Raw genomic sequence first — 16428 nt, forward strand, 5'->3', positions numbered from 1 at the left:
ATCCTTTGACATACAGGGATTTCTCCCTCAAGATCCGGAACACAGTCCAAACATGTTCCACATGAGAATCACAATCCTTGGAGAAGATCAAAATATCCTCCAGATAGATAATCAAAAATTTATCCACAAAGTCTCGGAAAATGTCGTTCATGAAGCACTGGAAGACAGAAGGGGCATTAGTGAGCTCAGAAGGCATCACCAGGTACTCAAAATGTCCCTCCGGAGTATTAAACGCAGTCTTCCATTCATCCCCATGCTTAATGCGGATAAGATTATACGCCCCCCTGAGGTCAAGCTTGGTAAACCAGCAAGCACCTTTAACTCTGGAGAATAGATCCGAAATCAGGGGTAACGGATATTGATATTTAATAGTAATTTTGTTGAGGGCACGATAATCAATACAAGGCCTTAATGAACCATCCTTTTTGGCCACGAAAAAAAAAACGGCACCTAAGGGTGAAGAGGATGGTCTAATATGACCCTTCTTCAACGCCTCCTTAATATAGGATCGCATAGCCTCGTGCTCGGGTACAGATAAATTGAAGAGCCAACCCTTGGGAAATTTACACCCCGGGCTCAGTTCAATTGCACAGTCATAACTCCTATGAGGAGGCAAAGACGCAGACTCATTCTCACTAAATACATCATAAAAGTCCGCCAAATAGTCAGGAACATCGTGCGACTGAGGAGAGGTGGAAAAAAACGGAGCCTCAATAAGGGCACACCGACAACCCCAACTCACCACAGACACAGATTTCCAATCCAAAACTGGATTATGAATTTGCAACCAGGGAAACCCCAGGACAATGGTATCATGCAAATTATGCAACACCAAAAATCTGCAATTTTCTTGATGGTCTGGGGCAACCCGCATTACCACCTGGGTCCAAAACTGAGGTTTATTTTTCGCCAAAGGAGGAGCATCAATCCCCCTCAAAGGGATAGGCGTCCGCAGAGGTGTCATCGGAAATCCACAACGTTCAGCAAAATCCAGGTCTATTAGGTTCAGGGCTGCTCCCGAATCCACAAAAGCCTTGGCGGAAAATGTGGACAGGGAGCAGATCAGAGTAATTGCCAGAAGAAACTTAGGTTGAACACCACCCACAGAAAACGTGTGTGCAAAATGTTTCTCTCGTTTAGGACAGATAGAAATAATATGCGAGGCATCTCCACAAAAAAACACAGCTTATTATGCCTTCTGAACTCCTGACGTTGCTCCCTGGACAAAACTCTATCACATTGCATAGGTTCAGACACTTGTTCAACAGGTGGCAACACCTCTCGTGCAGTCCTGCGTTCGCGCAAACGCCGGTCAACCTGAATGGCTAATGACATAGAATCGTCAAGACCAGAGGGAACAGGAAATCCCACCATAGTATCTTTTACGGCTTCTGACAAACCCTTCCGAAAGATAGCTGCCAAGGCATTATCATTCCAGGTAGTAAGGACCGCCCACTTTCGGAATTTTTGACAGTACAATTCTGCAGAATCTCGACCCTGGCTCAATGCCAACAGGGTATTTTCAGCCTGATCAATAGCATTAGGTTCATCATACAACAACCCCAAGGCTTGAAAAAATGCGTTCACATTAGTCAGAATAGGATCATCTGGTTTCTAAGAAAACGCCCAATCCTGGGGATCGCCACGCAGCAAAGAGATGACAATTTTAACCTGCTGCACGGAGCTCCCTGACGAGTTAGGCTTCAAGGCAAAAAATAATTTACAATTATTTTTGAAATTCAAAAATGTAGACCGATCCCCAAAAAGCACATCAGGAGTAGGGATCTTTGGTTCAGCAGCATGTGAATGAGCAAGGTAGGCGGAAATTCCCCACACTTCCGCAGCGAGCTGCTCCACACAATCAGACAATTGCTTTATCTCCATTGAGAGAAGAAAAAATTCCCCCTACGGCCTCAGAGATATAGAGGAAAAAATATACACAGTTTTTTTTTTTTTTTTACAATTCTTTTTTGCAATTGAGTACCCAAGATCTGTGGATGGGTGGGTGATTCTGTTATGAATGAGTCACCGTAGGAGGCAAAAACAGAAATACTAGCTAAGTCCAGAAAACCAGAGAAGTTGGCAGCTATCGGATTGCAGACCCCTGAACCTATCAACAACAACTAGCAGTAGCCGTGGGGGGTTCCTACGGTGCCCTAGAACCCTCGATCACAGCCAGAGAACTAAATAGCCTAAAGACAGAAAGGGAAATCTAAACTGCCCCAGAGCAGACCCCAAAGCAATAGGCAGCCCCCAACATATAATGACGGTGAAGCAAGATGAAAAAACACTCACACAGATAGAAAGATAGGCTGAGCAAATGATGGGGTCCAAGCTAACTAAATAGGACAGGATAGAAAAGCTGCTGTCTGCAATCCGCCTAAACCCTATGAAAACAAGAGCCAACAGACTGATAGGGAAAAAAGCCCTGAAGACGCTAGGCTTCAAAAAGACTATATCAGTACTCAGGAATTTTCTGAAGACAGAGCAAAAAAGATTTCAGCTCACCCCAGCAGGGAATGGCAGTAATCCAGAAAAACAAGGCAAAACAAAACCAAAACACAAATGCAAAAAGCAGAGCAGAAAACTTATCTTTTGAGGAGCAGGAATCAGACTGGTCTCCTAGAATCCCTCAGAGAAATCACCCGCAAGGCAGAAGGGAGTCGGCTGCCTTATATCCAGTCAGCAATTCCAGTCACCCAGTCATCATCATTCTGCTCATGTGCTTGGTAATCAGCCTCACTACCTTCCTTCACAGGAGAGGGAGTTCATCAGACCTCAATGGTGAAGGGGAAAATGAACTCACAACAGTACCTCCCCCTTGAGGAGGGGTCACCGAACCCTCATCCACGCCACCAGGGCGATCAGGGTGAGCCCGATGAAAGGCACGCACCAATCTTTTGGCATGAATATCAGAGGCAGAGACCCAGGAATTATCCTCCTGACCATAACCCTTCCACTTAACCAAATACTGACTGGAGTCTCCGTCTAGCCAGACGGGAATCCAGTATCTTCTCTACCTCATATTCCATGTTACCTTCAACCAATACAGGGTCCGGAGGTGCCACCCCAGGAACAACTGGTTCAACAAACCTCTTCAACAAGGACTTATGAAACACATTATGGATTTTAAATGTGACAGGAAGAGCCAAACGAAAAGAGACCGGATTAATAATCTACAAAATCTTGTAAGGTCCAATAAATCTAGGCTTAAACTTAGGAGAAGCCACCTTCATAGCGATATTTTTTGATGATAACCAAACCATATCACCAACCTTAAACTGGGGACCAATGGTCCTATGTCGGTTGGAAAACCGCTGGGCCTTTTCCTGGGAGAGAGATAACTTATCCACCACTTGGTCCCAGATCTGGTGCATTCTCTCCACCACAGTGTCAACACCTGGGCAGGCAGAAGTCTCCACCTGCCCTGAAGAAAATCGAGGATGAAACCCAAAGTTACAAAAAAAAGGTGACATCAAAGTGGCAGAACTAGCTCTATTATTTAAAGCAAATTCGGCCAAGGGCAAAAATGAAACCCAATCATCCTGATCAGCGGAAATAAGACATCTCAAATACGACTCCAAGGTTTTGTTCTCTCCGTCTGCCCATTGGTCTGAGGGTGAAAAGCAGAGGAGAAGGACAACTGAATTCCCAGCTTGGAACAGAAAGTCCTCCAAAATCTAGACACAAACTGAACTCCTCTGTCAGACACAATGTTCTCAGGAATCCCGTGCAAGCGAACCACCTGTTGCAAAAACAGGGGCACCAACTCAGAGGAAGATGGCAAATTAGGGAGTGGTACAAGATGAACCATCTTAGAGAACCTATCACAAATCACCCAAATAACAGTCATTCTCTGAGAGACAGGCATATCAGAGATGAAATCCATTGAAATATGGGTCCATGGCCTCCTGGGGACCGGCAAAGGCATCAACAACCCACTAGAGCGAGAACAAGGTTTAGACCGGGAGCAAGTCCCACAGGACTGCACAAAATTCCTGACATCACGAGACAAGGCGGGCCACCAAAAAGACCGACTCACCAGATCTCTAGTACCAAAAATACCTGGATGACCATCCAATGCAGAGCAATGAACTTCAGACATCACTCTCTTCTTCCACTGGTCAGGAACATACAACTTTCCACTGGGACAACGCTCAGATTTGTCCTCCTGGAACTCTTCCAGAGCACGTCTCAAATCGGGCGAGATGGCAGAAAGAACTATCCCTTTGCCTAAGATGGTAGCAGGCTTGGGCACCACAGGAAAATCAGCAAAGAAGCTCCTAGAGAGGGCGTCTGCCTTGACATTCTTAGTGCCAGGAAGAAAAGAGACCACAAAATCAAAACGTGTAAAAAAACAAGGCCCACCTAGCCTGTCTAGGGTTCAAGCATGTGGCCGAATCCAGGTAAATCAAATTCTTGTGGTCAGTGAGGACCACGACCTGATGTTTAGCTCCCTCCAACCAATGTCTCCACTCCTCAAATGCCCATTTCATGGCTAACAGTTCCCGATTCCCCACATCATAGTTACGTTCAGATGGAGAGAGCTTTCAGGAAAAGAAAGCACAGGGATTCATTTTAGATGTTACAGGATCCTTTTGGGACAAAACAGCTCCTGCACCAATCTCAGAAGCGTCCACCTCTACCTGGAACGGGAGTGAGACATCAGGTTGCCGCAAAACCGGGGCAGAAGTGAATCTTCGCTTCAGCTCCTGAAAGGAAGAAACAGCCTCCGGAGACCAATTCAACACATCAGCACCCTTCTTAATCAGATCAGTCAATGGCTTGGCAATACTAAAAAAATTTTGCTATAAATTTCCGATAAAAATTAGCAAAACCCAAAAACTTCTGGAGGGCCTTAAAAGAAGTGGGCTGAACCCAATCATAAATAGCCTGTACCTTGGCCGGGTCCATTTCAATAGTTGACGGAGACAAAATAAATCCCAAAAATGAAATCCTCTGTACTCCAAAAAGGCATTTCGATCCTTTGACATACAGGGATTTCTCCCTCAAGATCCGGAACACAGTCCAAACATGTTCCACATGAGAATCACAATCCTTGGAGAAGATCAAAATATCCTCCAGATAGATAATCAAAAATTTATCCACAAAGTCTCGGAAAATGTCGTTCATGAAGCACTGGAAGACAGAAGGGGCATTAGTGAGCTCAGAAGGCATCACCAGGTACTCAAAATGTCCCTCCGGAGTATTAAACGCAGTCTTCCATTCATCCCCATGCTTAATGCGGATAAGATTATACGCCCCCCTGAGGTCAAGCTTGGTAAACCAGCAAGCACCTTTAACTCTGGAGAATAGATCCGAAATCAGGGGTAACGGATATTGATATTTAATAGTAATTTTGTTGAGGGCACGATAATCAATACAAGGCCTTAATGAACCATCCTTTTTGGCCACGAAAAAAAAAACGGCACCTAAGGGTGAAGAGGATGGTCTAATATGACCCTTCTTCAACGCCTCCTTAATATAGGATCGCATAGCCTCGTGCTCGGGTACAGATAAATTGAAGAGCCAACCCTTGGGAAATTTACACCCCGGGCTCAGTTCAATTGCACAGTCATAACTCCTATGAGGAGGCAAAGACGCAGACTCATTCTCACTAAATACATCATAAAAGTCCGCCAAATAGTCAGGAACATCGTGCGACTGAGGAGAGGTGGAAAAAAACGGAGCCTCAATAAGGGCACACCGACAACCCCAACTCACCACAGACACAGATTTCCAATCCAAAACTGGATTATGAATTTGCAACCAGGGAAACCCCAGGACAATGGTATCATGCAAATTATGCAACACCAAAAATCTGCAATTTTCTTGATGGTCTGGGGCAACCCGCATTACCACCTGGGTCCAAAACTGAGGTTTATTTTTCGCCAAAGGAGGAGCATCAATCCCCCTCAAAGGGATAGGCGTCCGCAGAGGTGTCATCGGAAATCCACAACGTTCAGCAAAATCCAGGTCTATTAGGTTCAGGGCTGCTCCCGAATCCACAAAAGCCTTGGCGGAAAATGTGGACAGGGAGCAGATCAGAGTAATTGCCAGAAGAAACTTAGGTTGAACACCACCCACAGAAAACGTGTGTGCAAAATGTTTCTCTCGTTTAGGACAGATAGAAATAATATGCGAGGCATCTCCACAAAAAAACACAGCTTATTATGCCTTCTGAACTCCTGACGTTGCTCCCTGGACAAAACTCTATCACATTGCATAGGTTCAGACACTTGTTCAACAGGTGGCAACACCTCTCGTGCAGTCCTGCGTTCGCGCAAACGCCGGTCAACCTGAATGGCTAATGACATAGAATCGTCAAGACCAGAGGGAACAGGAAATCCCACCATAGTATCTTTTACGGCTTCTGACAAACCCTTCCGAAAGAGAGCTGCCAAGGCATTATCATTCCAGGTAGTAAGGACTGCCCACTTTCGGAATTTTTGACAGTACAATTCTGCAGAATCTCGACCTTGGCTCAATGCCAACAGGGTCTTTTCAGCTTGATCAATAGCATTAGGTTCATCATACAGCAACCCCAAGGCTTGAAAAAATGCGTTCACATTAGTCAGAATAGGATCATCTGGTTTCAAAGAAAACGCCCAATCCTGGGGATCGCCACGCAGCAAAGAGATGACAATTTTAACCTGCTGCGCGGAGCTCCCTGACGAGTTAGGCTTCAAGGCAAAAAATAATTTACAATTATTTTTGAAACTCAAAAATGTAGACCGATCCCCAAAAAACACATCAGGAGTAGGGATCTTTGGTTCAGCAGCATGTGAATGAGCAAGGTAGGCGGAAATTCCCCACACTTCCGCAGCGAGCTGCTCCACACAATCAGACAATTGCTTTATCTCCATTGAGAGAAGAAAAAATTCCCCCTACGGCCTCAGAGATATAGAGGAAAAAATATACAGTTTTTTTTTTTTTTTTTTTACAATTCTTTTTTGCTATTGAGTACCCAAGATCTGCGGATGGGTGGGTGATTCTGTTATGAATGAGTCACCGTAGGAGGCAAAAACAGAAATACTAGCTAAGTCCAGAAAACCAGAGAAGTTGGCAGCTATCGGATTGCAGACCCCTGAACCTATCAACAACAACTAGCAGTAGCCGTGGGGGGTTCCTACGGTGCCCTAGACCCCTCGATCACAGCCAGAGAACTAAATAGCCTAAAGACAGAAAGGGAAATCTAAACTGCCCCAGAGCAGACCCCAAAGCAATAGGCAGCCCCCAACATATAATGACGGTGAAGCGAGATGAAAAAACACTCACACAGATAGAAAGATAGGCTGAGCAAATGATGGGGTCCAAGCTAACTAAATAGGACAGGATAGAAAAGCTGCTGTCTGCAATCCGCCTAAACCCTATGAAAACAAGAGCCAACAGACTGATAGGGAAAAAAGCCCTGAAGACGCTAGGCTTCAAAAAGACTATATCAGTACTCAGGTATTTTCTGAAGACAGAGCAAAAAAGAATTCAGCTCACCCCAGCAGGGAATGGCAGAAATCCAGAAAAACAAGGCAAAACAAAACCAAAACACAAATGCAAAAAGCAGAGCAGAAAACTTAGCTTTTGAGGAGCAGGAATCAGACTGGTCTCCTAGAATCCCTCAGAGAAATCACCCACAAGGCAGAAGGGCGTCGGCTGCCTTATATCCAGTCAGCAATTCCAGTCACCCAGTCATCATCATTCTGCTCATGTGCTTGGTAATCAGCCTCACTACCTTCCTTTACCAGAAGAGGGAGTTCATCAGACCTCAATGGTGAAGGGGAAAATGAACTCACAACAGACCAGGTAAAAACATATCTATAGCAAAAGTAACAGATCCTCTTTAAAGCCATTTCGGCATTGCATGTGAATAGGAGATTTTTAACTTTATTCACATTAAAAATATGAACAAAAAAATTGAACGTGCTGTACATTTTAAAAATCACAGTATTTTCATTGTTGACATAGATTCTACTTCGAAAAGCTGATTATGAATTCAATAGCAATACCATAGAGCTAATCCTTGTGTCAATGCACTGGCCAATTTGAAGTTTTAAGAGGTTCATTTGCCAATGGCAAATTCCAGTCCCATATTCATTGTTTTGTTTGAGACCCCAAATTTATGGGCACAAATTCATCGGTATGCCTATGCATTAGCATATATTTTTCTATAACTTTTTTATACACATTTTATAAAAGAACTATCCACTATACTTTTTGATTCAGTTGGGACTTATGTTTAATAAGTCAAGAGGACACTGTATTGGCATACTATACTTTTGGCTATTAAAATATATTTGGATGTTGGCACATTTAGTATGTTAAAAGATTTTTCTAGCCTCTATACACTGACAAAGCACCATCGTCTTGGTGTAAATTGAGTATTAAAAAGTAGTCTTATCTCCTATCACCTAATCTCTACCAAATATCCTATTGCACTAATTGTTCTCTATTAACCTACTTTTTTCTACCAATCTACTTATTTGAACCACTAAAGATACTGTCACACTTAGCGATGCACCAGCGATCCCGACCAGCGATATTACGCGGTCAGGATCGCTGGTGCATCGCTAAGTGGTCGCTAGTGAGCTGCCACACAGGCAGATCTCATCAGCGACATAGCAGCGGTCAGCGGTCGCTACTTACCTGTCAGACGAGGCGATCCATACGTCCTCCCGCCCGTGTCCACGAGTCGCTCGTCGGCGCCACAGGAAGCACAGCAGGAAGTTGACGATGAGAAACGGTCCAGGACGTTCTCGCGCGATAACCAGCAGGGGAGCCGGTCGGAGGTAAGTATCACACACAGCGATATCGCTAGCAATATCGTTGCTACGTCACAAAATCAGTGACGTTACAGTGATATTGCTAGCGATATCGCTTAGTGTGACAGGGCCTTTACTGTGCTTCCTCATTTTACTCCAGAAAGTGGAAGAGCTGTGCACAAAGTCGACAAGTCATTGCTCGGACACAAATTTTAAGCGCTACCCTTCATGCTTTCTACAACTTAAGCATTGGCCTCTTTAGTTCCACCAGAAGGCAATATGCAGCAGTAAGACTCAACAATTTGGAAAGTTTAGAACATTACTCCAGATGCGTGGTCAACAAAATGTAAAGCCGAAGGTAGACATAACTATATGCAACCAAATTTAGCCACAAAGAGGAACATAAAATACAAGTAACTATGGAACAATGCAATACCACAAATTTATTATACAAAACCTACAAGAGAAGCTGGAGTCTAAATTGCCCCAGACAATATATAAGCAAAAGCATCTTCTTTCTTATAAAAATATCATTTTATTAGAAATTACATATAATGTGGTACAAACACAATAAAAAATGAGTGTATTATCCCAGGTGGTAAGACACAGAAAAGATGCACCAGGAATTTTATGATATAGTACACATTAGTTACATTATTGCAAAATGGTAGGTTTTACAAAATTTGTAGGAAATTATTAAACAAACCACCCAAACTCTCCCAAATAAAGGCTACGGAGTAACACATATGTAATTTTATAAATATAGGCAGCCACATGATCCACATAAGTTGCTCAGCAATAGTAAAATGCCCAGGGAGGTTGAATAAAAAGGGGATATAAGGAATGGTATCCCAGTATAGTCAATCACCAGAACAAACACTACCTTAGATCTCAAAGTGACAGAGTGCTAAAATGCCAACGTGCGAAAAAAAAAAAAAAACCTTACCCATGTGGGGTCCTGATGCACCTCACTGTCACCCGACGCGTTTTGCTAATGAGAGAGTTTATAGATGGAGAAGAAATCGTGGAGTATCACATTCAACCCCTAGAGTTCATCGGAAGTCTTTCTCTTCTGTTTCCTCAGTCGATGAGGATGTGGCCTCTGGTTCCTCTTTACCGCCGTCTTTTGGGGAGAGACTGGGAACTAATAGATAGGGCCCTAAGAGGGGCAAGGCACAGATGAAGAGAAAAATCACTCCCACCCAAACTAGAGAAAAGAAATCCAAAAATCAATTGGAGGTAATTAATTTGTCTAGCCATAGTCTCACGCAGCCCCAGATGGATGTTTTGAGAAAAGGCCTCACCTTCGTTCCCTCTAATATATTTAATTTTTTTATAGCAATGAAGGACCTTCAGTTGTTCCTGAGGAAGGTTGTTCTGCGCAAGTTCCATTTGAAACCAAAGGATGGTGATGATCTTAACACCACTCAGGAACGTGAAGCCATTGATATCTTGGAGGAACTTGAAACCGGAGTGCCTCCCTCAAATGCAGGTAATTTTCCCACCTCTTTATTGCCCAGGTCAACCACTTTTCCCCCCTTTCCTCCTGTCCACAGGTTGACATCTTTAATAAACTAGTCCTAGATGATTTTAAAAAACTCCCTGAGACTATGAATTCTAGGAATTTAACTAAGAAACAACGGGATGCTATTAAAGAACTAAGGGATCTCAAGGATGTGGTCATTAAACAGGCAGATAAGGGGGGGAATGTGGTCCTTTGGCCTTCTGCCATGTATGAGAGGGAGGCATTCCGTCAGTTGAGAGATAGGGATGCTTATATCCAGTTGCCTGAGAACCCAACTCAGAAATTCTCGGCACCATTATATCAAATCTTGGATGAGGCAGTTTTACAAGGGATTATTCCAAGGAAAATTTGTAAGGGACTTTTGGTGGAGAACCCGACTGTTCCCACGTTCTACTTGTTGCCTAAAGTGCACAAGAATCCAACTATACCCCCGGGACGTCCGATTGTCTCTGGCATCGGGGGGCTCTGTGACACCGTTTGCAAATTTATTGACCATTACTTGCAACCTTTGGTTGAGACCTTGCCCTCCCATGTCAGAGACACTACGGACGTCCTGAGGAAGATTGATGGTTTATCAATTGAGCCTGACATGCACTTGGCAACAGTAGACGTGGAATCGTTACATTCAAGTATTGGGCATGTGGACGGCCTGGAGGCGGTGGGGTTCTTTTTGAGCTCGAGCAGTTACGATTCTGGACTATGCTCGCTGATTTTGGAGCTCCTTGAATTTATTTTGACACATAATTATTTTATTTTTAAAGACCGTTTTTGTGCAGCAACGCGTCACTGCGATGGGCGCGGCTTGTGCGCCGTCCTATGCAAACCTCTTTCTGGGTTACTGGGAGAGGGATGTTTTTGGGGGCGGCGTACCGGCCGCGTCCCATGTGCAGTGCTGGTTTAGATTCATAGATGACGTTTTTATTATTTGGCAAGGAAGTGAGCCTGGTTTCTTGGACTTCATCGGTGAACTGATTAGGAACAATTTAAACAACAAACTTACATATAAGATCAGTCCTCTTTTCTGTGTCTTACCACCTGGGATAATACACTCATTTTTTATTGTGTTTGTACCACATTATATGTAATTTCTAATAAAATGATATTTTTATAAGAAAGAAGATGCTTTTGCTTATCTTGTAGGTTTAGTATTAATATAATAGGGTTTTCCCAATCTTTAAGATGTACTGATGATGGCAGGTTTGATACCCTATGTTGTACTAAATTTATTATACAGCATAATATATATTACATTCATATTCATCTGAGATCATAAATCAATGAAACATATCTGTTTTCATGAATGTGATGGGGACATGACTATGTGGCACCTACTAGTATATAAGTATTTCACATTCTTCTCCAACCACTTATTAGTGCAGTTTTCTTCACAGGCTGCATAGCACTACATTTCCCAAAATATCCATCAGATCCAATTAAAAAACACTGTACATAGGAAAGACATTTTTTAATTGGAGGCGGCTGATGGACAGATCTGGCCACATGTTCTACCATAATCAACCATTTTGAGAACATGAAAAACGTGCAGTTTGTGAGTTAAGGTGCACCAACAAAAATAGGAGGTGAATTTAACTTAAAATTAAGATAAAGTGGCCAACTGATTTTATAGGAAACCCCCTTTAACCTATGCTGTCTAAGGGCCCCGTCACACATAGCGATCTCGCTAGCGAGATCGCTGCTGAGTCACAAGTTTTGTGACATAACAGCGATCTCACCAACGAGATCGCTGTGTGTGACAGCAATCAGTGCCCGGCCCCCCTGCCGGTATCACTGATCGCTGTTGGAAAGCCCTGGACATTTTTTTGGTCGCTGGTCTCCCGCTGGCCAGCACGCATCGCTGTGTGTGACAGGCGGGAGACCAGCGATCAGCTGGTAACTAAGGTAAACGCAGGGTTTCTAAGCACTGCGCTGTGCTTGGAAACCCTCTGTGTACATTAGTTACCAGCATGCTGATGCAGGGAGCACATCGGGTTTCTAAGTGATGCACGTCCCTTTGAAACCCGATGTGTACCTTAGTTACCAGCTCCCTGCATCAGCGCGCTGGTAACTAATGTACACAGGGACGCGCCCGCTTAGCGTCACTGGTGCTGATCGCTGGTGAAGCTCCCTGTTGGACAGCTCACCAGCGATCATGTAGCGACTCACCAGCGATCCTGACACGTTGATATCGTTGTCGGGATCGCTGGGGAGTCGCTATGTGTGACGGTACCCTAAGAAAGTCATCACAGGTCACATCCAGTTGCCATTTGTTGTTCCAAGAGCAATAATAGAGGAACAACACACTGCAAAACACAAAGTTCTAAAAGAAGAAGCTCTTAAATGGTTCCACTATGAAAAACACAAGTATTACCTGTAATAGACATGTCAGGAGAACTGACAGGTCTTCTTAAAATAAAAATCAGATCGCAATAGATCCTTTGATACCTTTCAAGCAGTAGAATCTTTTGACAGCTTTTCATTGATCATTGTTTTAACATGCAGAAAAAAATAGAGAACTGTGATCACAGACTAAGTGTCTAAATGTACTATAGACATTATTCAATGTAAAGTATTGAGAAATTCTATAGCACAAACCTATGTTTTTCATTAAAACACATATTTTATTTTCCTTCTGGATATTGTCAGTGGCACGGTAGGACTCAGCATGCAATACTACCTTAAGCTTCTTCACCAGGTTCATATAAGCCCTTTTGTTCTCCTCTGAACTTCCTTGACAGACACTGGAGAGATCAGAAGCGAGGCTCCCATTAATAAGGACACCCAGCATATCAAGAACAGTTGTGAATAATTCACTGTGAAAGGAAGAAAAGACACATGAGCTTTTTCATTACTCGGAGAGAAAATAGCAACAAGTGTGTTACCCCTGTATTGCCCGAGGGGGGAAATCATTAGGTAGAAAATGTGAAATGTTCTCAAAATATGAGTTAATTGTTTGGTCATTGAAGTCATTCCAGATGTTGTAATTCTCATATATTTCTTCATTAATTTGCATATTTATATTAGATTTGATCGATTCAGCAAATAGGTTTTTAGATCATAGTATTTCCATGGATCCCAAAACTGAATAGAACAGTTTGATACTGACCAAGTTTTGGAAAGAGACATCTGGTAGATTTTGAAAAGAATGCAATATATTTTACCTTATGCCACAGTCATTTACACCAATGGCATGTGAACTACTTTCATCATGACTAAAAGTGAAAATAGACCTCAGGGACCCACTAAGATAATACAGACCCCTGGAAATGATTGAAAATTACTAATTAACTATAGACCTCATACTCAACCCCCTTAGCTAATGCAGACTAAAACCCCTAAATACATACCCCTGACAAAACTGCATAAATAAACACAGACCCCAGATGAATTTTTAAAAACATAGAGACACCAGACTAAACAACCTAAATAATTACAAATCTTACACCATATTCTTCACCTCTCTTATCCTATGGAAATACCCTACAGGGTAAATGTAGTAATAAAACATGTTCACTGAAATGAATGGGCGACCAAGTAACACATGGCATGACCGACTTAGCCACTGCAGAAAATAGTTAGGAAACAGTGAGGAAACTAACAACAAAGCAATTCCATAACATCTACTAAGAAGCATGTAGGCAAAGGTTGTCTTCTTGAGTATTTTTTGTTTTCTTTCAGAATTGAAAAATATCCATGTGTTTCCTGCCACTCTGGTCCTTAATGGTCAACCATAGTTAATATGATTATTGCAGCCATACCTGTCGCAATTGTGATGCTTGCATATAACCGCAGAGGTCAGTGATTGGCTGTAGAGGTCCTACATGATGTGGTGATAGATAGGACGTCATCACTGCATGACTGGTGATGACTAGAGATGGGCGGACCAGTGGATCTGTTGCTATTTGGGGTTTGCTAGTTTCCCTAGATATGGGATCAGTTTGTATTTCCTATGTAGGTTCCGGTATATTATCAGTTTGTGATTTGTTTATATAGTTCCTCTAGATGTAGATACATTCCTCTTTGCTTTTGTATACTGTCTTCAAGATTTTGCCTTTTTTCAGGCCATGCACCTTGGTGGTTTGGTTAAGCAGGTTTTTGGTGATTTGTGTTGCGATGCTTCATTCTCCTGGGGCTTCTCGATGTAGCAAGGCTTTGTGATGGTAGTAGCTGAGACTGCTACTTTGTAAATGAGCCTTGAATGATAGCTCCTTCATCTGGAGCGCAAGGTGTAGTGGGATTCTGCCCAGCTCTGCTCGGTAGGCACTGGTTGATGTATTCCGATGACTTGGAGGAGGAGTTTTCAGAACTCTAGGTAGAATATTTTTGTTGGCCCAGCGTTCTGATTTGACCAGTTTGGGTATAAGACTGAACCCCTGGACTTCGTTGCTATACAGAAGGATTGGAGTAATGATGGTATCAAAATATTTTAGCCAGATGATTACAGATTCCTTGAGATGATATAGACATCTTCTGATGGCTTGCTTAAAGCTCACTGATTGGCTGAGTTCTAGGCCAAGTTAAGTGAACTGGTTGGTTTCTGTAAGTGGACAGTTGTCTACTATGAAGGGGGATGGGCAGCAGGTTTCTGCTTTCTTTTCTGGAACACCATGATATTAGTTTTCTTCCAGTTGATTGGCAGTGCCCACGTGATGCTGAAGGTCTCTAGACCTCCTGAGGAAGCGACATCACGCAAAGCGTGCTTGGGAGAATGACGCCGATGTCCAGGCAGGACATACACAATGGGTGAATACATTACATAAATTTAGTTTTACTTTTTTTTGCAATATGCAATGTGCCCAAATATGAGTCTCCTGTTATGATATTGACACTAGTCTTTGGTCTATGTCACATTACACCAGCAATGAATGTATGTTACCCAATAGGGCAACATAGAGTATGCAATTATTCCTGGAACACTTATGACATATCTTTCATAATCACATTTATTAATACACATCAGTTATATTGTCTATTTGTTTGACATAAACTATCATAGAATGCTAGCGTTGGAAAGGACCTCAAGGGTCATCGTGTCTAACCCCTTGCTCAATGCAGGATTCACTAAACCATCTCAGAAATCTGTCCAGCCTCTATTTGAATACTTCCATTGAAGGAGAACTTACCACCTCTCATGGCAGCCTTTTCCACTCATTGATCGGAGGTGGATCTCTGATGTTTTAGGGATGTGTGAGCCACAAAGGCACAGGAAACTTGATCAAAGTTGAAGGACAGATGAATGTAGCACGTTATCAGCAAATACTGCTGCGCATGGGACGTACTTGGACTTTCTAACATGACAGCCATCAAAAACACAGGGCCAAGTTGACCTGCCATTAGCCACAGCAGAACAAAGTGAAGGTTCTGGAGTGGCCATCTCAGTCTCATGACCTCAATATCATTGAGCCTCTCTGGGGAGATCTCAAGCGAAAAATCCTCAGACACAATAAAGGATGAAAAAAACATCAATAGCAAAAAACCAGGGTAGAACAATCGTAATGATCCTAAAAGTTAACTTTTAATTAAATAATTAAAAACTTGATACAATCCCAACTTATAGGGTGTAGAGCAATACTTCCCATAAAAATTTGGATGGGAAGTATTGCTAAGTTGGAATTGTATCAAGTTTTTAATTATTTAATTAAAAGTTCATTTTTGAGATCTCAAGCGTCCAGTTCATGCTAGTCGGCCCAGGAATTTACAGAAACTGGATGCTTTTTGCTAAGAAGAGTGGGCAGCTTTTTATTTGAGAAAATAAATAACCTCATCCACAACTACCACAAAAGACTTCAAGCTGTCATTGATTTTAGAGGGGGCAATACACAGTATTAGGAAATGGGGTATGTACATTTTTGATCAGGGTCATTTGGACGTTTTGGGTTGTCATTATGATTTAAAAAGAGAAAAAACAGTAGTTTGAAAATAAATGGCTTCACTTAACCACTAACTATGAATGGGGAAAAAGTTTTGGTGTTATAATTCATATTCTCTGAAAACGGCCAAGAAAGCAAAAACTCTGCCAGAGTGTGTAAACTTTTGAGCACAACTGTAGATATTTGTAGACAGCTATTACGTCTCATCTTAGCCTTCTTTTTTGCAAGCTAAACATTCCCAGATCCTTTAACTGTCCCTCATAAGACATACTTTGCAGTC

The 16428-nt window shown here is 42.6% G+C and overlaps 1 protein-coding gene across 1 annotated transcript in view; it reads right to left on the reverse strand.

Annotated features, from left to right (window-relative positions):
• The window catches only part of MED12L (mediator complex subunit 12L), a 1194146-nt gene that overhangs the window by 157343 nt on the left and 1020375 nt on the right, over nucleotides 1-16428 (reverse strand). Inside the window, 1 exon segment of the mRNA XM_073579151.1 lies at nucleotides 12956-13093. Coding sequence (XP_073435252.1) covers nucleotides 12956-13093 — 138 coding nt within the window.

The sequence above is a fragment of the Dendrobates tinctorius genome, unplaced genomic scaffold (assembly GCF_039654945.1).
Source record: "Dendrobates tinctorius isolate UK_male_01 unplaced genomic scaffold, ASM3965494v1 ptg000060l, whole genome shotgun sequence".
Classification (NCBI taxonomy): domain Eukaryota; kingdom Metazoa; phylum Chordata; class Amphibia; order Anura; family Dendrobatidae; genus Dendrobates; species Dendrobates tinctorius.